General features: G+C 37.8%; 1 protein-coding gene across 4 annotated transcripts; it reads right to left on the bottom strand.

Annotated features, from left to right (window-relative positions):
- LOC127622876 (ubiquitin-conjugating enzyme E2 Q2-like) lies at window positions 1-27,825 on the bottom strand. Of its 4 annotated transcripts, none has more exons than XM_052097001.1 (13): window positions 27,334-27,825; window positions 24,435-24,539; window positions 15,168-15,290; window positions 13,747-13,803; window positions 12,657-12,806; window positions 10,385-10,469; window positions 10,241-10,301; window positions 9,073-9,163; window positions 8,407-8,465; window positions 7,867-7,915; window positions 5,500-5,595; window positions 3,887-3,953; window positions 1-1,880 (listed from the first exon to the last, which is right to left on the bottom strand). In XM_052097001.1, the coding sequence occupies exons 1-13, from the start codon at window positions 27,490-27,492 to the stop codon at window positions 1,849-1,851; spliced, it is 1,134 nt and encodes a 377-aa protein (XP_051952961.1). In that variant the 5' UTR covers window positions 27,493-27,825; the 3' UTR covers window positions 1-1,848. The 4 variants fall into 4 exon arrangements, with proteins under 4 accessions (XP_051952961.1, XP_051952960.1, XP_051952963.1 ...); XM_052097000.1 differs by having other exon boundaries at window positions 2-1,880; window positions 12,657-12,809; XM_052097003.1 differs by having other exon boundaries at window positions 2-1,880; window positions 12,672-12,806.

Below are 27,825 nucleotides of genomic sequence, written 5' to 3'. Positions count from 1 at the left end.
CGTTCGATGTTCAGATTTATTTATTTTAGAAAAAAACAATCATTTTTGTTTTATTGGGTTATGCAAAGATGAAAAATAATGTGTTCACTTAAATGGGTTGAAATGGTATGTACATTTTTACACTGATGTATTTCTTAAAATTCTTTATTCATAAACTTGATGCAAGTTTACAAATTGTACTGTACATGGTCAAAATTACACTTACAATGAAAAATGTAACCCCTCATTTAACCCCTCCCCACCCCCTCCACAGATGAAGGTAACCAAGGTCTCAGACCATCATCACCCAAAACCAACCACAGCATGTCAATCATAGCTCAAAATGTATGACGATTGAGATTACGGCACAATTTACACTTGAGAAGAAATATGGATCTGTCTGGAATTAAGACTCTTCAAACAGATCAGGAATCAGCTCTTGTTAACATACTAACCCCCGAAACACTCATAATGCTGAATCTGTCCTAGACAATAATATAATAATGTGGATTTAAGCGTGTGCTCTGGCAAAATCTGTGCCCAGTTATAAAAGTGGTGTTACGGAGTAGAGTGCACTTTCTGGAAGAAAAATCAACATTAAAGAAGGGCTCTTTGTGTTTGTAATTGTCTCTCAAATTACTCTTTGTTAAGAAACTAGCTCAAAAATGGAATACAGGAGGCAATGGCTTGGAGGAAGATGGGTTGCCTAAAAGTGGAAAAAAAAAATTACGCTCACTAATTTTCTGTCTCCTTTTTTAAGGCATTATTGTTCACCTCCCAGGTTTCCCCTTAGAGGCTGCAATGGGGCTTTAAACAACTTAATTAACAAGATTAACAAAACTTCATAGGTTTGTTTGCCACTGTCTGGAAATGGTGATTTTGCAAATTCTATGCCAGAATCTACTTGATAATTCTCTATGTGCCCGTGTTGAGAGTGAAACTGTTTCTCAAGTGAGCATATATTGGCATTGCAGGGTGGCACAAAAGGATCATTAATAATTTGCAGCAGAATATGCTCTGGTTAAACAGGAATGGTCTCCGTTGCCATTACCATAACAGCATAGCCATACACATCAACTCCCATTCTCAAACGAACAACAAAAATAACATTAATCATTATAACGCATACTTAAAATGTAAGGTATTCCTTTTAGCTCCATAAGGATTTCCATTATGTCATCTGCATTTGTAGAAGTAAAGAAGTTCCCTGCTACAGGCAGGCATATAGCAGTTCAGCCCACCTCAGTGGGGTCTTCAGGACTCACATTTGAATGTTTGCCATGGAAAATGTTCTTCCAAACACTTAAAATCTTTACAGGTTTTCTTGCTTGGGAAGTTAATTTTGATTACAATGATGCCATGGCTAAACTTTCATTATGTTGCCAGTAAAGGAAAAAATCCAAAAATGTCTTCCACTGCTTACAAGCAGGATCTTCCTAAGGAAAGTTGCAGAATGTGTGTCAGATCTTTCAATGAGAGGATATGGTAGCATCAGGGATACGTTGTTCTGCTGAGGTCATGGAACTGTCTGAGATGGCAAACAAACATCCATCCAACAGGAGAAAAGGTTTTTAAGGTGGGTCAAATTTGGCTCCATCAAATTTGATCAAATGAACCTTTGAATATCCTGTTTCAATGAACTCAGTGATGAGAGAGTGGCAGAGAGATGAAAGGAAAAGAGAGAAAGAGATGAAAGAAGAAAACAGATGGGCATGTAGAGGTGAGTTAAGTTGGCTCCTCAGCTAAGATCTCACACTTTTCAAAAATCACAAAGTCTCCAATTAGCAAGAGGGATGAGTGGAAATAAATGAAAGAAAGATGTCCACCCCAAGATATTCGGTCCATGTTTTAATCCAAGAAGTTTTTCTTTTACCCATCTTCTTTTGGTGGTGTGTACCAGCCTGTGGGAAGCATACAAACACACACACATCATTTTTAGACCAAATAGACTGGTCTGAACCTTCATCGACAAAGAGGCTGCCTAGGCGAATCTACGTCAAAGAACAGTTACAAACAACACTGTTCTAAATTTGGCATGAGCTCAAATGCTGTAACAAAATACACTTCCTTATAATTCACAAATTACTCTTATGTAGTAATGCTCTAAAGCAAGGGTCTTCAACCGGAGGTCTGCAGTGACACCACAGGGGGTCTACAAAATGTTGTTTGATCCACAACTGGCATGCAAAAAACAATCACAAATGAGCAATAAGAGCAGTATGTATTTCATATAGTTAAAGTCCCTTGATTTTGTTGAGGTCCCTCATACCTGCATGGCAAATCTTCCTCTTGCAGTAGTCCTTCCTCATATCCTGTTTTTATTAAAGCAATATCACACGAGCAAGAATGTTGTATGCCCCTACATCAGCACTGCTGTGAGTCGGCTGCATGTAATCACAGCCGTGATGATTTAGGCCCATACAGCACGATTGTGCATGAGTGTGATATTGCTTTTATACAACAGTACAAAGAACAAGTAAATAATAAAACACATTTGTGCATAGAACTACTTTCTTATGCCATAGATCAGGATCTTCCACTGCTAGTTCAAAAGTTGTGCACAAGCCTCCATTACCAATTCAAAAACATAATTTTAAATGACGGCTTGGGCTGTTTCTAAGCAGTCATTCTGGAAATAAGAATGTGTGTTTGAGAGAAAGAGAGAGAGGGCGCAATTGAGATTGTGTGATTACCTGCATCTGTCGCGACTTCTAAGCAGTAGTGTAGTGTTAGTCAGCTTGGTGAAGACATTGGGAATTTTAGTCAAATACATCCTATTTTCTTTGTTTAAAAATAGCCATCCGAGCAGGGGTCCTCCTGAATATTTTGTGTTAGCCGTTGCGCAAGAGTCATTCACTAAAGAAACTGTTCTCTTCACCGCCATGTTGATTACATCTCCTCACAACGCGGAAACTCCGGTATCAGTTAAGCACCCTGAGTATGTGTGATTACTCTGTCGGATGTATCTCTTAGCTGTGATAAACCTTAATGCTGAAGATGTTCACATGTGAAGTGAAGTAGTAATCCAAGCAATTGTGGATTGAGAGACAATGCAGATGACTTCAAAGAAACTGCTCACTGACTCAATGCACCTCAAACTTAACTTGCTCATAATACATACAAATTGTCACAACTCAACACGCACCCCACCAAGAGCGAGATTATAGCGACCACGAGGTGGTTAACCCAAGGTGACTCTACCCACTCTAGCAACTGGTTGCTTAGGAAGCCTGACTGGAGTCACTCACTGGATTCTAACTTGCAACTCCAGGTGTGGTAGTCAGCATCTTTACTTGCTGAGTTACCTTTGCTCCCCAGGCTACACAATCTTTAATATTCCACACAAACAAGACAGTGACTGTCAAATCAACTTAATTAAAGGTGCACTCATAACAAAGTTTTAATCCCAAAAAATATACAGTAATGTTAAATGTTTAAAATCAACCACTCAACTGATATGAAGACTTCAGTCATATCAAGTAACCTTAAAGTTATTTTCTTCTGCATAGAGAGGGTCTGTCTATCTGTCTACGTATCTTTCTATCTTGGAGGGGGTATGGCCCAGTGATGGCACTCTATGCCAAAAAGGTTGCAGCCCCCCGCTGTACATTATTTAATATATGCACATACATTAATATAGTGCCATAGACATGTTATTGTAGCTCAATTTTACTAAATAAAATGTCCCTGTTCCTCTACCCAACAGGGGGTCCTTAGCCTGAAAAAGGTTGAAGACCCATGCTCTATTGATTCAAATCTAACAAACTTATATACAATATATAACAAGGATTTTGTATGTGATTTTGATAAACTTTCTAAAAATTAATGACAAGTTACATTTCCATATAACAAAAAGTTTATGAAAGACTTTATGAGAATGATAAAGATGTGTTTAAAGAGTTCTTACCATTCTTTTCGTGAATTTGCACCAATGATTTATATGACTGCTGTGCTCGGGCAAGATTGTACTGATTCTAAAAACAAGACAGACAGCACTAAAAAATGTTGTTGTCATAGGAGAGAATTTATGGCAGGGGTCAGCAATCTATGGCACGCATGCCAGCATTGGCACACGGAGGGGTAATCACTGGCATGCCAGCAACGGTGAGAGAGATGTAGACTATTTTATTTATGTATATTCAGCACCTGCATTCCAATCTACATCTTGATGTAATCTCTCCTCATGATCACGCATCTTATTTTTTTTAGCTGAATGGGAGGCTAAACAAAATGTTTAAATGTGACAGACTGCAGTATACCCAACAAATTCATGCAGGGCGTGCAAGCCATTTGCGCATCACAAGCAGGTAGCGCTTCACTTTCTGATAATTGCTTAATTCAGACAGCGCAGATGACAGCCTACATTCCGTGTTTCATTTGTTTCTTTTTGCTTTCAGAACAACATGTAATGCAATAAGGAAAACACCTCTATTAATCCTTAAGATTTCCAACCCAGCATACAGGTACACCCTCCTTAAATCATACTGAAATTTACATTAAACGATTCAAAGAGAAAACATAAACCCACATGGTGGGAGTCTATTCAAAATATAAATTAAACCTAGAAATACATTTTTAGGATTTTGCAGGTGCGATTAACTGAAAAAGGCTAAATAGTTGATCGGCTTGTGATGTGCGAATGGCTTGCAATCACAGCGTGAGTCTCCTCACACTTTAATACTGTTTAGCCTCACATTCATCTGATGAATCATGCTGCGTGATCACGAGGAAGGATTAGGCTACATCAAGATGTAGATAGGAATGCAGGTGCGAAAAACGTCATATAAATAAAATAGCCTGCTTCTCTCTGGCTGTTGCTAGCGTTGAAGTGTTTAAACGATTACAGTGACATAATATAAGAAATATTCAAGATTCCCCAAAATTTCATGATCAGTCATCAAATAAGCATATTTGTAACATTAACTTTGTTAACTCATAACATAAAAGGACATGTTTTCTTTCATTAAAGCACTTTAGATGCTCTGTGAACGGCACAGCCATTGACCAGAAAATAAAAATGGCACTCAATGTCAAAAAATGTTGCCGACCCCTGAATCAAAGCTATGGAATCAAACACAGTAAGTCATTTTTGTATTGTCTTTCTAGATTTAATTCTAGTCTCCAATAGCTGAAACCATTGTCATTGACCACACAAATATCCTAATAAAGCTTCAGTAATAAAGTTAATTACATATACATATACATCTAATCGGTTAATGATTGTTCATGTGTTTTTGGCAAAACCACAAGTCATTTGGGACATTCAAATTAGAAAATGTACATCATTCTCATTTTGATGTTGAGAGTGTGTACACTACAGGTACACTATTGCTCTCTGATCTTATTGGGTCTAACTTCTATGACTGCAGTGCATGTAAAGAGTTAAATTGTAAAACATTTTATTTCTAAATGTGTGACAAGCTACTTGCATCTGAGATAAAAATACAAACATATAGTACATAATGCCAGGCCCCACTGAAAAATACTAGCAGACATCAAATGCAAAATTAGTTTATTTACCTTATTGGCTCCAAACTGCACTCTTGCTTTTCCTTTGACTAAAGTGGCATTTATCTGCATGATAACAGACTCAATGGAATAGGCACTGCTCCAGCCCTGAATATGACAAACCACATGACCATTAATGAATAGACTTTGTTTCTTACACTCTCAAACATTTATAACGTTGTTTTCAATCTCTATACTTAAAGTATATTTAAAGGGGGCATATAACTTAAAATAAATATTTTCTTGATACTTTGATGCATATGAGCTTGATGTGTTATGTACATTAACATATTTTAAGTTTATAACTGTAAAGTTCCCTGTGAAAAAAGACCATCTATTGTCCCAGATCAATTCATCAGAAGTTTGTGTGGCACATTTTAGCGTGAATTTTCTTGTAAACCTGGCACAATGAAATACATGCTTTGAAAAGATCTAAGACAAGAAAATATTTTTATAAAATTAATAGTTTCTACTCAGAAATTTACATATTTATACATTTTTCTGCTTTACTTAGTTGCCATTAATGTGTACAACAAAATATAAATTTTAAGCTGAACTTAGAGTGTTACTTACAGTAAATGAATAATCGTAAGCTGACGTTTTTTTAGCTTACGAATCCATAAAATAAAGATTTTAAGAACTACTAACTCACAGCATTAAGGATGTGGGGAATACCCTTGCGCTTGAATAATTTAAGCATGTTTTGATCAAAAGGAACTTACATGTAAGGAATAATTGACGACGGGCCGTTGAATTATTAGAAAAATAATGCACACCGGGTGGTAATGCGGTCACGACGCTGAGCGAGTGGCCGTTACACCGGTGTGCATTATTTTTCTAATAATTCAACGCCCGAGTCAATTATTCCGCTTATACTACAGTTACCACACCTCGAAACATTGTTCAGATGATGTGATTCTAGACGTTTGTCAAGTTTTTGTCATTAAAACGCTCTTGTATGTAGGACTAATTTCTTACGCATCTAATCTCATGCCTCCGTTGCTAATTCCAAAACGCCATTTTAGAGTTAGTAACGGAGGTTTGAGCCACTGACAGCAGACTAATGCAGTTATTAGTGTAGTTATTAGAGAGACAGAGGTTGCAATAATGAGACAGAAAATCATGTAAGCGTCATATTATTTAATTTATTTATTAATTCATACGTTATAATTCATTCGTTAATTCGAACGAATTTATTTATTAAAATTAAACTGCACGTTTCCATTGATGGTGAAGTCAGACATCGAAAATGGCAGATCAAGCGCATTGGGCTGACAGAATTCAAATCATCCAACGACGTATTGGGCTGCTGTGTCTGGTGACAAATCCTCTTGAAGTTGAAGTGGATTTGTCGCTGTCACTCTTGTTATGAATTGTATCCTATTTTCCGTTATTACAGTTGACTACGCCAAGTGATATGGAACTGTAATGCGGTCAAGACCTGCCTGGAACTACTTTAGCCGTGCGCTTCCTGAAAATAATTGCACACCTTAGAACGTTCTCAACCAATCAGAATCAAGCATTCAACAGCCCTGTAGTATAAGGTAATTTAATTTGTTGTTATTAATAGAGATTTTAGATATTTTCAGTATTATTGGTGTTGTTTTACTGTAAATAGCTGTTTTGTGTTAGGGTGATAAGTGTTCCATTAGATGTCAACTTTGATCCTTTTCATGTAATTTTTCCCTGTGCATGTGAATATGCATAAATGAAGGGTAGCTTTATGTGCACTTCTTTGGGGAATCAAGTTTAATGCCTGACCTGAATGACTTTTATTTTCAATCTATTTAATTATTTTCTTTAGAGCAACGTAAATTAAGTAGAAACAGTGATATAAATATTAATAAAAAAACTTGCTAATTAATTAATCTTATTCACGTGACACATTTCTAAGTTAATTTTGAATGAACTGATAAATTTGTGCATGCCTAACAAAGGTTTTCAAGTTGCATAAAATTAACATAAGTTGAATTTACTTAAAAAACGTGATGCATCAATGCTACCAATATATTTTAAGAAAGTCCAATGAGAGAGAGAGAGAGAGAGAGAGAGAGAGAGAGAGAGAGAGAGAGAGAGAGAGAGATAGAGAGAGAGAGAGAGAGATAGAGAGCAAAAAAATAAAATAAATTCATGAATGTTTTTGGAGAGAAAAAAATCCTGACTAAAATTATAAGTGGATCTCAGGGAAACATTTTAAAATAATATGTGACATAATATGTGGCATTTGAAACTTTTAAAGTTGAGGAAAGTTCAAAGTGTCATGTACAGTATGCTGACTGGCTTTTGAGGAATGTGGTTTGAGGAGGGAACGAAACTAGGCAGTAGTGATCAGTCATAAATCATTTCCCTAACCTCAAGAGTTTGGAGATAGAAACATACCTGTTTAGTGAGTAGTTCCATACAGAGGGCTCCTCCTCCAAGTACGTAACTACAGACAATATCAAATGACAAAAGTTAACTTTTATACCAACAATACAACCAACTTCAGACCAACACTGCTTCATAATGGAACACAACACCTTGGCTAGTATATTGGTTTATAGATAGTAAGTATGAACAAACACATATGAGTGAAGTGGTGGTGGCGTAGTGGGCTAAAGCGTATAACTGGTAATCAGAAGGTTGCCACCAACATTGTGTCCTTGAGCAAGGCACTTAACTCCAGGGTGCTCTGGGGGGACTGTCCCTGTAATAAGTGCACTGTAAGTCCCTTTGGGTAAAAGCGTCTACCAAATGCATAATTGTAAATGTAAATATGAAATATAATACTAAAATATTTGTGTATGCAAATGAGAATGATTCAGAGGATTTAAATACGACATGATCAAAATACAAATAACTAGTTTAAATGAGTCAACTGAACTGAACGAACATAAATTAACATGACAGCAATACAGAACACACAAAAAATCATCTTACCCTCCAGACAGCACAGGAGAAACTACACGTACAAATGGGGGATCAAAGGGGAAATTATCCTGCAGACACACAAGATTTTATTTTTATTACAGAAAAAAGTACTGAAAAATAATAATGAACTACACAAAATCTGACTTTCCATCCAAACATTTTATTCTCAAGCATTTATAGTGATATAACTGACAGTCAAAAGTGTGACTTTTCAAGAGGTGATGTCACTCACATAGCCATTGCTATAAATGTAACAACATTTGTATGTTTAGAGCTTATTTGTGATCAGGATGCGTTGTTGAAATGCTGGCAAATCAGTTCTGGCAATCTGCCAGTTTACAGAATTGTAACATCAACGGAAAATGTCCTCATTGATGCACTGTTTGAACAAAGCCCTAACAATAATGGTTTGAGCAAGAAACATTTTAGGACGCTCCTATGTAAGATGTCTGCTGTCAATGAGTTTATATCAAACACAAAGTTTTGAAAAAGATGGTGCAATTTGCAGAGCCAAACCTAGCCGAACATAAATTACCACACTTTAGTTTGTTAGTTAGCTTGCTTCGCTGTTGGAGAAATTTAAATCAAACTGAACATACACTGAATCAAAAGAGCTTCAGTGGAACTATAAGTTTATGGCAAGGTGATTTCCAAAAGGTGGCCACCACAACTCACTTTGTATGAGAAGTTGAGGAGGATGTAGTCCATTCCTTCCTTTTCTTTCAGCACCTGGAGGTCACTGTGCAGGGGACTATCTGGATCAACTCTGAGCAGGCAGAGTACAACAGAACATTTTCAAATGAGGTGATTTTCTTGGATAACTGTCACCTTAGTGTTTTGCACCTTAGCAATCAATTGACAGCTGAAGTGTTTAATGTTTATGTCGCTAGTATCACCAATTGGATTTGGAAAAATAATTACTGGCTGTGTCTCGTTTCGAAGGCTGTGTGCTAGGTAGGACGCGTCCTTTGAAGGCTGCAGTATACCAAGTGTCCTCCTTTAAACAAGCCTCGTTTTTACGAGACGGTCTTCATAGGACAAACGGAAACGGAAAGTAAATGGTTGCTATGACAGCACAGTACTCTTTAACAAGCAAAAGCACTTTGAGTGAGAAGGGAACAAAGTCCCTCTGGAAGGGAATGCATAAGGTACATTTTAGGAGAGTTATAATGATGTAAAGTTTTGCAGGTGTACTTTTAGTCTAATACTTGTAATTATATATTAATATAATTATACATATTATATACTCTGCACCCATCTACTGAGGTACTTCAACTTGGGAATTAACATTCTATCATTTGAACATCATATTTACGGGCAAATTGGCGTATTTCTTTTTTAGACATTTCCGTTAAAACAAAGATTTGTGGGTTGCGAGTGCCCACAAAGGATACACCTCATGCATCCTTGGAATTCCAGTGAAAGAAGGTTGCATTGGAAGGCTGCATTCGAAGTGTCCTACTTGCTTTTATGAAATGAGACAGCCTCGATAATGTATGTGGCCGACAAATGCGAAATCCAGAGGTCGCAGCCTTCCAAATGAGACACAGCCACGGTTTCTGAACAAATTCCAGAAAACTCCCTCCATCTCCCATTGCCTGCACAAAGAGACAATCCCACCCCAAGCATACACTATTGGAGCAAATGTTGCTGTGTTGGGCTGGATGAGGAGCGTTATGGGTGTCACAGAGACACAGTGTGACACTTTTAGGTGAAATCAACTTGCAAATGCCATACTTACTCTCCATATTTGAGCTGAGATACGAGAAATAATTTTAACATCAAAAATTTCCACACATCATCTTTACATTTTAAAGAAATAATCTGAAAATTGAGTGCTCACGTTCTTAGTTTTACATGCCACTCATACAGGCTGTCGTTGGCAAGCTCCACTGAGTAGATGCCTGGAAAAGTTAATACAGCATGATCAGAGAATTGTAGTATTCTTTAGAGTTGTGTCTATTTCGTTCACAGTTGGTGTTTGTACCATTTTTGTAACTCTGAGATCTGTAGATCTCCCTGAGCTCCTTCATGAGGCGATCTGATGCTTGAACAGATCCTGACACAGCACCCTACAAGACACAAAAGAACACACAAGAACATACACACTAAGTCAAAGTACAATCCATAGCATGATTAAGACAATGCAAAAATTAATTAAAATGAATCCCACACAACTTAAGCAGAGATTAATGATCATTGACAGCCTGGCTGCTCTCAACCGTTCTAAAAAAGGAAATATTTATTAGAACAATGAGATCACCAGACAGTGTAGCAAAGCGATTTAGTACTGAGCACTACACAATCAATTCTTAAGACAAATAACAAAAAAGAAGGTGCTTTAGAAGGTGAACCCAGTAATATTTGTGTTCTCAGTTACCAATGTAATTGTGAATGTGCTGTTTGTAGTTAGCCACAATACATTTATTCGCCTAGTGAAAAAGGTCTAATTAAAAGGGTTTATTGAGATAATAGGGATGTAACGATTCACTCATCTCACAATTCGGTTCGGTTTACTATACTGAACTCACAGTTTGGTTATCAAATCTTTTTTTTTGTGGCATGCCAAATTCCCAATCCTAAGTCCTCATGGTGGCGTAGTGACTCGCCTCAATCCGGGTGGCGGAGGATGAATCTCAGTTGCCTCCGCATCTGAGGCAGTCAGTCTGCACATCTTATAACGTTGCTTGTTGAGCGCATTACCGTGGAGACCAAGCGCGTGTGGAGGCTCACACTATTCTCCGCGGCATCCACGCATAACTCACCACGCGCCCCACATTGTAGCGACTACAAGGAGGTTAACCCAACGTGACTCTACCCACCCTAGCAACTGGGCCAGTTGGTTGCTATGGAAGCCTGACTGGAGTCACTCAGCCTGACTGGATTCCACCGTGCGACTCCAGGTGTGGTAGTCAGTGTCTTTACTTGCTGAGCTACCCAGGCCCCCTGGTTCACAATTCTTAAAAACTAAGCCTGAATCAAGAAAAGTTAAGTTTGAAAGTTTAAAATTTTTTTATACTTTAAAGACATATGCAAAAAAAGCTACTTTCCTTTAAAATGTAGCTAAAATTACTCGTCTTAAAAGTGCTAAATTATCCATCAGAGAAGTACTAGGACTAAAAGTCAGCCCAGAAAAGGGCAATAGTGACACCAGTGGAAATATTAGCTAATAATTCTCCTTTACTGAAATACAGAATTACGTTAGATTATGGTCACTGATTACATACATTTAAAATATTTTAAATAAAAACAAAATAAATGTCTAAAACAAATTGTCTCTGATTATATCTAAATGTTCTTTTCAAAAACACATTTAATGGAAGTGCATGCTTATCCAGTTAAATATTAATAATTTACAAATAATTTTTAAAAATGTACTTTAATAATGATTAAATCAAATCAGATATGACATTTGACATGTGAATGATATTTTCCATAGCACTATTATACATAATATTTAGCATTATACATAGTAGATATGGCACGATCATTAAACCTCTGTAAACTTTAATTTTCTCTCACGCAGTCAGAGCAGATCACTCTTGTGCTTCAAAAGGACATTCGATCCCTCACGCTGAAAATGCGCCACTCTATCCCGCTGATGTTTTCAATTTTCGCAGTTTCAGCCGAATCTAAGAATACAACACCTGTGGATGCTTGTGTGCAATTGAGTTTAGAGTTCCTAAAGCAATTTCCATTTGTGTGCTCGCGCTAAGTAGGCTTAGGACCTCATGTATATTGGATAGAACAATCCCATCTCCACGATGCGCATCTTCACATTGTTAAACACATCTTCACATTTATCGTGACACGATAAATCATTATACCTGATATGATTGATATGAATCTTCATCTCTTGTTTACATCATTTCAGACATATTTTTCAAAAATACTATTCTACTATTACCATTTCTTTCTGTTAAAAAGTTAAGCAATTCACTGAAAATCACTGACTGCACCTTTAAAATAATACATTTACATTTACATTTATGCATTTGGCAGACGCTTTTATCCAAAGCGACTTACAGAGCCCTTATTACAGGGACAATCCCCCCGGAGCAACCTGGAGTTAAGTGTCTTGCTCAAGGACACAATGGTGGTGGCTGTGGGGCTCGAACCAGTGTACTTCTGATTAACAGTTTACTGGTTATGTGCTTAGACCACTACACCACCACCACTCCCTTACATTAACATAATAATGTTAACATCTCTCTTACACCCCCATTTGAACCCCAAAAGCATAAGAAAAGTCACCTTACCGAATGAGAACTTACATTCAAGTGGTCCTGCCTCTGGTTCTTCTTGATCTTCTCCAGGATTGCCAAGTTCTCCTTCTCAATCCCATCATCCTCTGACTTCTTTCCGTCCACTGGTTCTTCCTCTTTCATGTCATAGTGATCAAGATCATCCTGCTGACAGAGCACAAACACACAACCAAAGACACAGGTCGATACAGATGTACACAGACAGAAAGAGACACAGACCAACACAGATAAGGAGAGAGTGGGGTCAACAATTCATGCATTAGTATACATGAATACAAGATTATAGAGGGCAAAAACATGTCAGTGTCCACGTGTACATGCACTTAAGAAAACAGTTTATTCCAGGGTTTTTGCAGAAAGCAGCATTCTGTAACATCATGTAAACTAGAACGCTGATTTCCTTACGTGGTTTAAAGGATTATGAGAAAACGGTTTAACATATCGAGTTTTTTTTTTTAAAACATGGCTTATTGTGGTCATGTAAACGCATAAGCAGAGTGTGCGTGCTTGGAACAGACCGGGATAACATAAGTCATTGGATGGAGCCCAACAAAAAGTCAACAAAGCCGAAAGAATTCCAAATTTATGGGAGTCCAGTGGGAAAATCACATACACTATAAACTATACCCATTTATACATACCAATGTAAAATATCGTCTGTCCCTCAAGTTTGCGTATATGTGCTATAGTACATTGGGGAAATCCCAGAGTTACACGTAAGAAGGAAACCCCGCTATTCCAGTCCAATTCAGCTGCAGGTTGTGATAGTAAGTTAAGGAAACAAACAAAGCAATAACTCAGTAATATCTGTAAATGAAGTTAAGCAGCGGAGAATAAATAGCAGAGACTTCCTCGGATCCCATATTCGTTATTTACACAAGTGTTGAAGGGAAACTACGTTGCTGTGGAGAAAGCTGCTTACTTACTGAACCGCTAGTATACGGAAGCAAAGAGTATGCCGCTTATACGGTGCATGTAAACTGGAACGCTGTTTTCTCGCAATAACCAGCTTTCTCACAATAAGCCACTTTCTGGTGTCAATTTAAACATAGGCTTCTCTCTACATTAGGAAAAAGCTATGAACCTCTCCCATCTCTTCTTCCTCTTCCTCTTCTGAAGTGACCTCATCTGTGGTCCCAAGCTAGAAAAGAGAAAAAACATATGCTTTAAAATGCTAAAAGTTCATAAACATTTACTATTTATTTGTCCAACGTCTTTCTGTACACAAATCAGTGCAAGTTATGCAAAAGAAAGTAGTATTACATTTTTGTATAACTTTCTAAACCTCTGAAATTACTTTACTTTATTCCACTGATGTAAAAAGGCTGCAAATGTGGAAACAAAAATACAAATAATGTTGATTAGGTTTATAGAAGTTCCCCCAATAACGATCCAGTCAAATGCCGATGGATAGTCTCAAGCCTGTCCAACATTATTTACATTTTTTTGAAATGTATGTGTATGTTCAAGTAAAGAGCACTTTGTTCACAACACCCATTAAGTAAACTGAACATCAGCCTTCAAAGATGGTCCGAGTTCATTTAGAGCACTGGTTCTCAATCCAAGTCCTGGAGTACCTCAGAATTGCACATTATGCATGTGAAACTCACAGTTCAGGTCTTGTGGCCTTTATTAATGATCTTATGAGTGGAATCAGGTGTTTTATATAAAGGAAAAAATCAAAAATGTGAAGTGTTAGGGTCCTCCAGGACCAGGATTGAGAACCACTGGTTTACAGTATTCACATACAAGACAAAATTCCAGCTCTGAGATCCCAAATGGGACATGTTTTTGCACCATTCATGTCAGTGCAAGCAGCATGAATCTGACAAAGCAGCTATGCAAGCTTTCATTTTTCACCTGCATCACTTCAACTAAGCAAGGCACACTCTCTGGCTGGCTGTCTGAATGCTGATGCTGCACATTATGTGGCAAGTCATTTACATGAGGTAGTCTAAAGGCACCGTCACATTTGCCTCTGCACTGCAGAATTTCACGTGGGCAGACGTTGATCGAGTGTGAAACCAGCAAAAAAAAAATGTATGCTGCACTTTTTACGAATCCGCCTGTAAAAGTTAACCAAATTGAACTCCACGCAAAATTTGCTGGGGGAAATTCTTAGCCACCAGAAGTCCACAGTGCGAAATTCATGATCACACCGATTCCCATTAAGATGACTGTATTTCTCAGTGTGAAGGTAAATGTGATCGTGCCTTAAACATTGACTCCCCAACTAGTTGATTACTAAAAATTATTAGTCATGCAAACCCTAGAGAGTTGACATCTAACAAACTGGTATCACCATTTTTTTTTACCAAGGGAAAATTTTCATGGGCCAGTTTCTCGGTCACGTTTTAATTCAGCCCTAGATTAAAAACGAATTCACCTTTGATAGTCTGACTGAGTCCATGTGTAGGCTTAGTTTGGGTCCGGGAACATGTCCAAATATGTACTTGAGAGATCGAGCATACTTATTTATGTGTCAAGGTCACAAATAATGTTTACCTTTCTTTCCTGGTTGATGGGACCTGCAGGGAGGGGCTGATCCAGCATCTCCACATCAGGGTGCTGGGGAAGGTTATAGAGGCGGCACAGGTCGCAGATCAGCCTCTTAAGCTGCTGCAAGAGCTGGAATGAAAAGATAAAAAAAAAAAAACATTACAAATAGCAGGTATTCAGGGACTTGCAGCAAAAATGTCACCAAATGTATCAACTGATATTGAAAATTAGGGGCAGAAAATGCCCTGTAATTAATTCTTCTGTCTTTCTATTTATATATATATATATATATATATATATATATATATATATATATATATATATATATATATATATTGTTTTTTCCCTTTTCTCCCCAATTTAGAATGCCCAATTCCCAATGCGCTCTAAGTCCTCATGGTGGCATAGTGACTCGCCTCGATCAGAGTGGTGGAGGACGAATCTCAGTTGCCTCCGCGTCTGAGACCGTGAATCTGAGCATCTTATCACGTGGCTTGTTGAGTGTGTTACCGTGGAGACCTAGCGTGTGTGGAGGCTTCATGCTATTCTCTGCGGCATCCATGCACAACTCACCACACGTCCCACCGAGAGTGAGAACCACATTATGGCGACCATGAGGAGGTTAACCCAATGTGACTATACCCACCTGGGCCAATTGGTTGCTTATGAAGCCTGACTGGAGTAACTCGGCACGCCCTGGATTCGAACTTGTGACTCCAGGTGTGGTAGTCAGCATCTTTACTTGCTGATCTACCCAGGCCCCCCCACATCGGTATATTTGTATTGAAACAAACAATATAAAATATACTTATATATAATAAAATGGGACTGATTTACACTTTTCACACCAAACTACGTTCATCTCTAGGAGACAGAATAATACTATATATATATATATACACACACACACACACACACACACACACACTGGCAGCCAAAAGTTTGGAATAATGTACAGATTTTGCTGTTTCGGAAGGAAATTGGTACTTTAAATCACCAAAGTGGCATTGAACTGATCACAAAGTATAGTCAGGACATTACTGATATAAAAAACAGCACCATCATTATTTGAAAAAAGGAATTTTTGATCAAATCTAGCCATAACTCCAACAACTTATCCTTGAGTAATCATGTAAATTGCTAATTTGGTACTAGAAAATCACTTGCCATTATATCAAACACTATTTGGTTCATTAAATGAAGCTTAACATTGTCTTTGTGATTGTTTTTGAGTTGCCACAGTATGCAATAGACTGGCATGTCTTAAGGTCAATATTAGGTCAGAAATGGCCAAAAAGAAACGGCTTTCTCTTGAAACTCGTCAGTCAATATTTGTTTTCAGGAATGAAGGCTATACAATGCTTGAAATTGCCAAAAAACGAAGATTTCACACAAAGGTGTACACTAGAGTCTTCGAAGACAAAGGACAACTGGCTCTAATAAGGACAGAAAAAGATGTGGAAGTCCAGATGTACAACTAAACAAGAGGATAAGTACATCAGAGTATCTAGTTTGAGAAATAGACACCTCACATGTCCTCAGCTGACAGCTTCATTGAATCTACCAGCTCAACACCAGTTTCATGTACAACAGTAAAGAGAAGACTCAGGGGTGGAGGCCTTTTGGGAAGAATTGCAAAGAAAAGCCTCATTTGAAACAGAAAAAAAGAAAAGGTTAGAGTGGGCAAAGAAACAGACATTGGACAACAGATAATTGGAAAAGTGTGTTCTGGATCTTAGGGCTGGGCGATAAAACGAAATCGATATTTATAGCGATAAAGAAAATCCACGATAAGCTTTTGAGGAATTTTCGATATTTACTGCATGTCGCTAAAACACAAGCAGTTCGGCTTTCTCAGGCTGCGTTTCCACTGGGGCGGACGAAATCCGCTCAAAGGCACTCACGCTAGGAGAGAGCTTGCTCCACACCACTACCAATCCTACGATCCACCTTGCGAGCATGACGCTCGGCTTTCATAGGAATGAATTGAAAATGCTCTCACTTTGCTCACAGCAATGTAGGGTCAGACTGGATGAACTTGCTAATGCTACCTGCCTTGCTAACAATTAGGTTACATCAGAAACCGGATTGATTCCATCCGCACCGCAAGACTTAATGACAACGGTTGCACCCACGCATCGTCTCTAGTGAAGAGCGCGACAGAACAACAGTGATGTGGACAACAGCTCTGATCTTTCTGCGCTGTAATCTTGAATATTGTTCTCTAGCACCAAACATGTAGAATGTCTGCCCTGTTCCGTTCCGCACGCGTTGCCTCTTTTCCCTGCATGTGTGTAGACATGAAGCGGCGCATGAGTTAACTTGGTTTCAAAGCACGTTTTAGACCATAACGTTTTTCCCTTCTAAATGTATCTTTATTTATCAGCATGTTATGAGCCTTTAATAATCAACAGATCGATTTCTGATCTAATTAATTAGATGTCTGGAATGGATAAGGAAAGCCTAAAATTACTAGTTGGTAGACTAGTCTCTCACTTTAATGAAAATATATATATATATAAAAAAAAAAAAGAAGTTAATAAAAAAAAAAAAAAAAAAATTTTTTTCTAAATTTTCTCTCGGGATACCCCTGAACCTACATTCAGCATCATTCCACAGTCACAAGGGCTTCTATGCCCCATTCTTGGGTATCTGAATCTAAAGAAATATAAAAAATACTTAATTTTAATGTAAAAATATTCCAATAAATACTGGACTGCTGTCACTATGCTTCAGAACAAACAGATGATTTTTTAACATTCATTTTCAATTGATAAACTATAAAATATTTTAATATTTTGGTAAAAGATCCCGCAGACCCCACTGCTTTGGCCGTTTCTGGACCCCCTGTGCAGTTTTGTAGAGACTATTTTGACTGTTTATAATGTATTTTTTCTTCTTTTCTTCCATCAACTTTAAAATAAAAAAAGAAAGTGCAATGTGTAAATGTATATCGTGATAAATATCGATATCGAACAATATACATAACAATAAACAATATATATAAGATATATAAAAAGCCATATCGCCCAGTTCTACTGGATCTTAACCCCATTGAGCTTTTGTGGGATTAGCTAGACTGTAAGGTGTTTGAGATACAAGACAGAAGAGTCACATCTATAGCAAGTGCTACAAGAAGAGTATCTGGACAAACTGACAGCTAGCCAAGGATCTGCAAAGCTGTCATTGCTGCACGTGGAGGATTTTTTTTATGAGAACTCTTTGAAGTAGTTTAAGAAGTTCTGATTTTTTTTTCAAATTGTAATAGTAATTTTTTACATTATCAATGACTATATATTGTGATCAGTTGAAGGCCACTTTGGTGAATAAAAGTACCAATTTCTTTCCATAAGAGCAAAATCTGCAAACTTTTGGTGTGTGTGTGTGTGTATATATATATATATACACACACACACACACACACACACACACACACACACACACACACAGTGTCTCACAAAAGTGAGTACACCCCTAAGTGAAAATGTCCAAATTGGGCCCAATTAGCCATTTTTCCTCCCCGGTGTCATGTGACTCGTTAGTGTTACAAGGTCTCAGGTGTGAATGGGGAGCAGGTGTGTTAAATTAGGTGTCATCGCTCTCTCACACTCCCTCATACTGGTCACTGGAAGTTCAACATGGCACCTCATGGCAAAGAGCTCTCCGAGGATCTGAAAAAAAGAATTGTTGCTCTATGTAAAGATGGCCTAGGCTATAAGAAGATTGCCAAGACCCTGACACTGAGCTGCAGCATGGTGGCCAAGACCATACAGCGGTTTAACAGGACAAGTTCCACTCAGAAAAGGCCTCGCCATGGTCAACCAAAGAAGATGAGTGCATGTGCTCAACGTCATATCCAGAGGTTGTCTTTGAGAAATAGACGTATGAGTAGTGTTGTCAAAAATACCGGTACTCCGGTACCAAGTCGGTACTGAAACAAAAACCTTTTTACGATACCAGAATTTCTGAAGGTATCAGAGTACCGAGTACCGGGTCTACCTGGTACCCATGCAGATTCGGGAACTTCTGAACGCTCACAACAAGCAAAAGATGGCAACAAGCAAAGCTGCTGCGGAGTCTCAACTGAATCTTGTCGAAAAGAAAAGTGGAAAAAGCCAGGTTTGGAAATTCTTTGTATTTGAGGCTGATGAAAAGGGGAACATCATAGATCAGCAAAAACCTATTTGCAAATTGTGCTTTCACAATTTTCTGATGAAAGGAGGAAACACAAACTTAATAAAGCACCTGAAAGACAAGACACCTGGATTAATTCAAGCAACCAAAGCAGGTTAGTTTAAAAGCATATTATAATTAGCATTAGGGCTGAAACGATTAGTCAACATTATCGCCAATGTCGAAAATAAAAAATGACGTGAAAATGTTTCATTGTCGAATAGTCGTTTGGAGTTCCAAGTCATTTCCCATTCACCGTTTGATCTCATTTAACGTAAAATGAAATCATATTAAACTGTAATGATGCGGGAGAGCAGCACTGCAGATCACGCCTGACTGAGGAGAGGAATAATTACACAGATCACAGTCCAGATGCACTCTAAACTTTCACAGCTTCATTTTATGTAGATCCCAAAGTATTAGGGAATTATAAAAAAAAAAAAAAAAGTACATTCAGAAGCAGTCTCGTTGTGGAATAAGCGGAGCCGGAGCTCTTTAAAGTAAACATCCCGGCGTTACAAATGCAGTTATATTTAATGTGTTATAGCTTTATTAAAGTTAAAATAATACAGAAGCAGATCATGTTAATAACTATAAACTCAGAAATTGGCATTTCTCTGTGTGGTCGTTGCCTCTTCTATGAGTTGCGCGAATGTCCTGATCTAAGGGGGAGAGATTGAAACTGCACCCGGCTGAGAGAGACTCTGCCTCGGGGACGCTCATCCCTCGAGCACAGACGCTTAATGCAGCTAGATTAGAACGTGATTGCTCGCGACTTATTTAATCATAATATATGTCACTGTGCATTTCTTATCGTGAAGAAAAATGGCAATATGCAGCTTTATTAATACGAGAGCACTTTGCACATTAGTTTGGAAATTGTTTTTTATTTATTCTATTGTATGCTTGTTTATTTAGTGTTTTTTTTTTTTGTACTTGGTAAAAACTTAAAGTAAAAGTTGAAAAAGTGGAAGCAAATCTTACATTAATGTTCAAAAATACTTTAAGCATACATTGTACAGTTTTGTTATAATTCAAAAATAATATATTTAAATTAAAGTGTTGCTCAATGGCATATTTCTGTTCTTATTTCTGCTGCTAATGTTTTGTTAACTTTGTTAATAAAAGAGTGTTGTTTAGTAACCTGTTTTTGCTTTGCTACCGAAAATGGTATCGAGTACAGTGAAATTACAATGGTATTGGTACCGACTAATGAAATTTTGGTACCGTGACAACACTACGTATGAGTTCCGCCAGCATTTTTGCAGCGGTTGAAAGGGTGGGGGTCAGCTAGTCAGTGCTCAGACCATATGCCGCACACTGCATCAAATTGGTATGCATTGCTGTCGTCTCAGAAGGAAGCCTCTTCTAAAGATGCTGCACAAGGAAGCCCACAAACGGTTTGCTGAAGACAAGCAGACTAAGGACATGGATTACTGGAACCATGTCCTGTGGTCTGATGAGACCAAGATAAACTTATTTGGTTCAGATGGTGTCAAGCGTGTGTGGTGGAAACCAGGTGAGGAGTACAAAGACAAGTGTGTCTTGCCTAGAGTCAAGCATGGTGGTGGGAGTGTCATGGTCTGGGGCTGCATGAGTGCTGCTGGCACTAGGGAGCTACAGTTCATTGAGGGAAACATGAATGCCAACATGTACTGCGACATACTGAAGCAGAGCATGATCCCCTCTCTACGGAGACTGGGCCACAGGGCAGTATTCCAGCATAATAACGACCCCAAACACACCTCCAAGACGACCACTGCCTTGCTAAAGAAGCTGAGGGTGAAGGTGATGGACTAGCCAAACATGTCTCCTGACCTAATCCCTATGGAGCACCTGTGGGGCATCCTCAAATGGAAGGTGGAGGAGCACATGGTCTCTAACATCCACCAGCTCCGTGATGTCATCATGGAGGAGTGGAAGAGGACTCCAGTGACAACCTGTGAAGCTCTGGCGAACTCCATGCCCAATGGTTAAAGCAGCGCTGGAAAATAAATGGTAGCCACACAAAACATTGTCCCTTTGGACCCAATTTGGAAATTTTCACTTAGGAGGGTACTCACTTTTGTTGCCAGCGGTTATTTTGAGGGGACAGCAAATTTACACTGCTATACAAGCTGTACACTCACTACTTTACATTGTAGCAATGTGTCATTTCTTCAGTGTTGTCACATGAAAAGAAATAATCAAATATTTACAAAAATGTGAAGGGTGTACTCACTTTTGTGAGATACTGTGTATATATATATATATATATACACACACACACACACACACACAAACACACACCGATCAGCCACAACATTAAAACCACCTGCCTAATATTGTGTAGGCCCCTCTCGTGCACGGTAAGTGTCTCGTACGGTAACTCAGATAACCACTCTGTACAATTGTGGTGAGAAGTATAGTGGATTGGCGCCATTTTGGAGGATCGAGGGGGACCTACACAATATTAGACAAGTGGTTGTATAGTTTAGGCACGTCTTTTAAGACATCTTTTTTGTGCATGACAGGAGTAATTTTTACAACAACAGTTTACAGACAGATTGTTTCACTTTTAATTGACAATTCTGCTTCATTCTTGGGATGAAATTTCCAAATGCATGAAGGTATAATGTTCATCTGTACAAACAATAATACACAAGTATATACACCATGGGACCACACAGCCATCATACCGCTCAGGAAGGAGACGCTTTCTGTCTCCTAGAGATGAACGTAATTTGGTGTGAAAAGTGTAAATCAATCCCAGAACAACAGCAAAGGACTTTGTGAAGATGCTGGAGGAAACAGGTAGACAAGTATCTATATCCACAGTAAAACGAGTCATATCGACAACCTGAAAGGCTGCTCAGCACGGAAGAAGCCACTGCTCCAAAACTACCATAAAAAAGCTAGACTAAAGATTGCAAGTGCACATGGGGCCAAAGATCTTGAGAAATGTCCTCTGGTATGATAAAACAAAAATGGAATTGTCTGGTCATAGTGATCGTTATGTTTGGAGGTAAAAACTCCTCGTCACAGCTACCAAATACTAACAAAATGTAAGTAAATGTCTGACCCACTGTGAATGTAATGAAATAAATAAAAGCTGAAAGAAATAATTCTCTCAACTATTATTCTTACATTTCACATTCTTAAAGTAATGATCCTAACTGACCTAAGACAGGGAAAGTTTCCTAGGATTAAATGTCAGGAATTGTGAAAAACTGAGTTTAAATGTTTTTGGCTAATGTGAATGTAAACTTCTGACTTCAAATGTAATTATTTTGTGTAAGAAACTGAACATTTAAGTCACTATTCACATGCAATCTTCCCCTTTGCTGTAGCAAATACCTTAAATGCACTTCCTCTTATTCAATCTTGCCGCATCGCAATTGTCATGTGTCACATGAGAGCCAATGGTGTGGGTCATAACTGATGTTAAGGCACTACATCTTCATGTGGCTTATTTGAATATATACAAACAACATTTTTATTTAAGAGCTGCAGCAGAGGGAAAGAGTTTCAATTAATAATGTGGATGAGATTGACTACTTTCATTTTTGGAGTTTGACAGACATCATTGTATGGAATTGAGTGTGTCACGGTTTTTATTAATTTATTTTGTGTTTCATGGAAGTAAGAAAAGCATATAGGTTTGGAACAATGGGTGAGGGTGAATAAATGCCAAATAAATTTTTATTTTTGGGTAAACTATTCCTTAAAGTAGAACAAAGTCTAAATGTGCAAATAAAACTTCAGATCCACCATTTGCACGGAGGTCCACCTTCCTGTTTAAATAAATGTTTTAATCATATAGAGAACACAACAAGTCTAAAAGTGTTCTGAGGGTGTGCCAGTTTACGGCACAGATATTTAGACAACAAACAAGCAGATGGAAGCAAAGCCTTAGTTTTAAAAAAGCACAGCTCAAAAGCATTTGTTATCAAGCTTTACCTTCAGTCAGGTATAAGTCAGCCCACTTCAATTGTGTGCACGATAAGCCTACTGGCTTTCTGAATTGTAGGAACTCGTATTACACAATTTTGTTTGTTGTGTAACGGCCTACTCAATTACAGTGTAGCTAGGCTGGTAATTACTATTTACTGCTGTTAAAAGCATCACAATTTTAACACGTGCTCTGCTCCAAACAATTGCTGGTTGTTCAAATAGTACCATCACTTAGACCAGGGGTGCTCACACTTTTATGGCATGAGATCTGCTTTTTCATAATGCTATTACAGTAAAAAAAAATTCAATACCAGTGAAATTTGATGATTATCAATGCTCTCGATGAAAACTAATACAGACTAAATTGTTAAACATTGTTTCAAGTTCTCAAGTAATTATTCAAGACAAGAAAACAGTCCTTAAATAACAGCAGTATCGAGAATTCAAGTAAACATTCTTTCATTCTCATAGATTACAGGTGTTCACTGTACAATTATAATTCATTCATATTTTTATTTGAAAACTACTAAAGTTATCTAGCCAAGAGCAATTAATGGTTTTCTTGTTGATAATATTAATGACATAGACAGTGGGAGGTCTAGAAAGTCCATTTACATTACAAGTCCTAATGCACAGATCCAAAATTTGATACAAATCCTCTTTTTTTTTTTTTTGCTGTTAACACTTACTTCAGGCATAACTGACTGTGTTCTATCAATACCTCGCCTAGACAGGCTTTTTTAAACGTATTTGACTATCACACATTACCATGAGTGCTCTAACAACATGCAACACACACAAAAATAAGCCGTCTATCAGACAATGCGCAGTGGACGAGTTTCCGAAATGTTGGATGGCAGGGGAAGAGTCATCTATATTCACGAGGAAAGAGACACCAGATTGGATGATTTAGTAATATTTATCAGGAAAGCGCTACCTTTTTTGTCTACCCCTAATCGTAACCAATCAGGTAGAGCTTTCTTCATAAATATGAATGAGTCTTCTCATGCAAAATTGCCTTTTGGAAAATTTGCCACGTGGGAGATGCAATGGGGGAATAAAAAGTGAACTTTGAGAATTTCGTTATTTGAGTAGTTTCAACCAGAATATGAAGTATAAAGGTCTATGGAACGTACAAGTACTGATCATGGAAATATTGGCACTTACCAGTGTACTGCCCTTTCTGACATCCTCAAGACGTTCTAGTACTTGAGTGAGACTGGGGTCATCGGAGTCCACAAACCATATTGGGGAAGTCGAGGGGTAGGATTCCTGAAAAATGAGTTGACAGTAAATTGGCAAGTTTTCAAAGGGATGGGGCCACTGCCCATAGTGCAAAGTGATATGGGGACAGACCCTTACGGTAGAGTACAAAACCAGTCCAAAGTTGGACACACTTGATGGACTTTAAGCTTCTCATTGCCTTAAAAACATTTATCTCAAGGCTTTAGCTAAGATGCTTGAAATTAGTTTTCAGACAAATACAAATTGTGTCCAAGTTTGAACATCTTTGCAAAACAACAACAAAAAAAAAAGTTTTAAAGTTTTAAAATAAAAATTACTGGATATTCAAGGAAAAGCAGCCGACAAATTCCCAGCATAGACAGGAACTGTTTAAAAAGCACCCACGGTGGCAACAACTCGTGAAGTTGGTTAGAAAAAATTACCAGAGTGCGCAGGGCTGTAAACTAGTTGGCTATTTTGAAGAAGCTGAAACATAAGATTGTTTGATACATGTTTAGGATGTTTAACATGTTTTTGTCATTACGGAATTCCTATCCTTTAATGTGTGTTAATTCATAGTTTTAGTGACTTTACTATTACTCTAAAATGTGGAAACCAATAATTATAATGAACGAGTGGGTGTGTCCAACTCCAAACTTTTTGATCTGTAGTGTATGTAACTCAACTTTCCCATATTTAAAGGAAATGTTTTGAATATGCCCTCTAAACTTACGTAGGGGTGTGGATGCAGCGCTATTCAAACACAATGGTTTATAGTTATTTAGTTACCAATGCATTGTAGAAATGTACAACTAACAGTCAGCCATGATTAATTAAATACATGAGTGAAAGTGTCCAACAACATGGTATTTACGTTACGAGTTAAGTGGGTAGTATTCAGCTGATCATGTGATTCTAACATGGTAGCCCCCATGAGGACACACTCCCTATATAAAATAAAACAGCTTTACTGATGTGACTAGAGTCTTCATCTCAGATGAGTGTTCGTGATTTTATACACGTTTCCAAATTTCTATAGAATTAAAACTTTTTAAATGAGGAACAAATTACTGCGTGCACCTTTAACCAGGTCGAGTAATTCCTGCAGTGCAACAAAACAAGCATACACTCTAAAATTTGACATCAACTCAGTGTATATATTTGTGGGTTGATAACCATAAATGTCGATACAGACATCCAAAAATATTCTACAGAGAATTTAACTACACCCTTAAGTTTGACCTGGTATTTTATTATTCAGGGCTTAATATGTGTTGAGAAAAGAACTGGCTATTTTTCTGCAGCTCAGATGCACTGCAAAACTCTATTTGGCCAAATTTAGCAAGTAATTGCAAACACAACATAATGCTTAACAGGCTAGTAATACATGTATATTCAAATATGAATTTAAATATATATATATAGAGAGAGAGAGAGAGAGAGAGAGAGAGAGAGAGAGAGAGAGAGAGAGATTCAAGTTCCATTACTTTTTTCATGACATATTAAATGATCTCTTATCCACTGTATAATGTTTGTTAATGTCATGAATAATGTTTGTTATGTAAGGAAGTAACTGTAAAGTGTTACCTTGTCTTGTTTACAGTATGCAGTTAATCAGCTGTTAGCAAGTAGCTAAGATGAATAAAAGTTAAGCTCAACAACACTTTGTGGCATGATGGTGATTACTACAACAAATAATTACACTTGTAAAGGGGGGATAAAAGAGGTAGAATTACAATTAAAAGTTAATGATCCCATAATAGACAATGCAATTTTTTTTTATGTATCCAAAAGTATAGCCCCAAGACAGAAACTTTATACATGTTAACATTATTTCAGTGTGATAAAATCACGTATAAACCATATTTGTGCAAAGTTACGTCCAATATTACAACTAAATTGACATGACAATGTAACGCCAGTGAACCCTGTTATGTGGTAAACGCTGTAATATCATGTTAACAAAAATAAGTTTTACATCGTTTGGCTATACTTTTGAAACAATGTGTATTTCATGTTGATGGACTGGCCCCATTCACTTGATTGGTAAGTGCCTTACTGTAACAACGATTTTGCTTTTTTATTATTATTATTTATTAGTAGTATATATTTATTAGTAGTATATATCATCATTATTTTTCTCGCTTGCATTGAACATTCTTTATGGACTGCGCAGTGTCTCCAAACATAATGCTATGTTGCCTAGTAGACAGCGTTTTCGGCATCTCGCGCCAAATGACGCCGCAGAACGTGTGTTCTGCTGTAATTTCACGTCAGTGTTACCCTCAAGCAACAGAAAATGGCATCCGGAAATTAAAAGAACAACACATCGAAACGAGACACCAAAACTGGGTCAATAATGATCATCAAAAGTGCACAATTGTCATCCAGCTCAACGCCAAATTTCAAGCACTACAAGACTAAACCATGATCTATTATTTATCATTAAACCGGTCGATTTAACTTCGATACTTGATAGATAGTCGTAAAGTTTATATACATCAATACAAAATGAAAGCCGATTAATGGTGTTTTATTTAACTGAACGCAATTTAATGACTAGTTATTTAGCGATTTCGAAAATAAAAATGGCAAGTATGGAGAGAAACAGTGATTATTAGTAATCTAACCACCAGCTGAAAGGTCTTCTTTATCAATGGCAGTGTTTTTGTTCACTCAAAGCCAAGTGTAGGGATTCGAACAATCGGAACGCGCCCAAAAAGCTGTCTAGTTAGGCAGCTCCATATGTTTAAGGCACAGCCGTTGCTTTATCATTTTTATTTATTTTCTTTTTTTTAAGGTGAGATGTAGATGAGGTTCTCTCTCTCTCTTTCTCTTGTACCGTGATATTGCAGTGAATAATGAGCAGCTTCTCTCTGGTCACGTTAAACTGGCAGCTCAGCTCATCCGGCTTCCAGTCGATGATCCTGAACCGCTCGTGGTTCGGGTCGAAAATGGACTCCAGAAACTTCAGCTCGGCCTTCAGTCCCGACACCGACATATTCCACTACTCATCTCCGGCGATCGGGAGGGAGAGAAGAGAATTAGAGAGAGATGGACAAAAGGCTGAGATGCGCAGTTCAAATCAACGCTGTTTTTCTCTCGCAACAGGCCAGCAGCGCTCGGTGTTTTTTTCCGCCTTCTGTTTTTAAGGATGTCAGTGCAGAACTAAAGGATCTAATGCATTTAACGCGCCTCCCATGAGCTCATCGGGTCCTGTCTAGTTTAACTTAATGATTAAATGCCCAGAATTGGTGGTTGATATGCCCTAAATGTTGATGTGATCGCAGGTTCCCTGTGTGCGTACGGCTGAGCGGAAGCTTTCTCTCTCTCT

The sequence above is a fragment of the Xyrauchen texanus genome, chromosome 29 (genome assembly GCF_025860055.1).
Source record: "Xyrauchen texanus isolate HMW12.3.18 chromosome 29, RBS_HiC_50CHRs, whole genome shotgun sequence".
NCBI classification, from domain to species: domain Eukaryota; kingdom Metazoa; phylum Chordata; class Actinopteri; order Cypriniformes; family Catostomidae; genus Xyrauchen; species Xyrauchen texanus.
The sequence above is the reverse complement of the archived record's forward strand: the minus strand, read 5'-3'. Positions and strand labels throughout refer to the sequence as shown.

What these genes read in the sequence shown, in the direction of transcription:
- LOC127622876 (XM_052097000.1), bottom strand. Translation starts at nt 27,492, where the DNA reads ATGTCGGTGTCGGGACTGAAGGCCGAGCTGAAGTTTCTGGAGTCCATT. An exon ending in TGAATGTAAGTTCTCATTCG is followed by an intron (nt 10,470 to 12,656) that starts GTAAGGTGACTT and finishes TGTGTCTTGTAG; the next exon opens with GGTGCTGTGTCAGGATCTGT. An exon ending in TGGCATGTAAAACTAAGAAC is followed by an intron (nt 9,164 to 10,240) that starts GTGAGCACTCAA and finishes CTGCCTGCTCAG; the next exon opens with AGTTGATCCAGATAGTCCCC.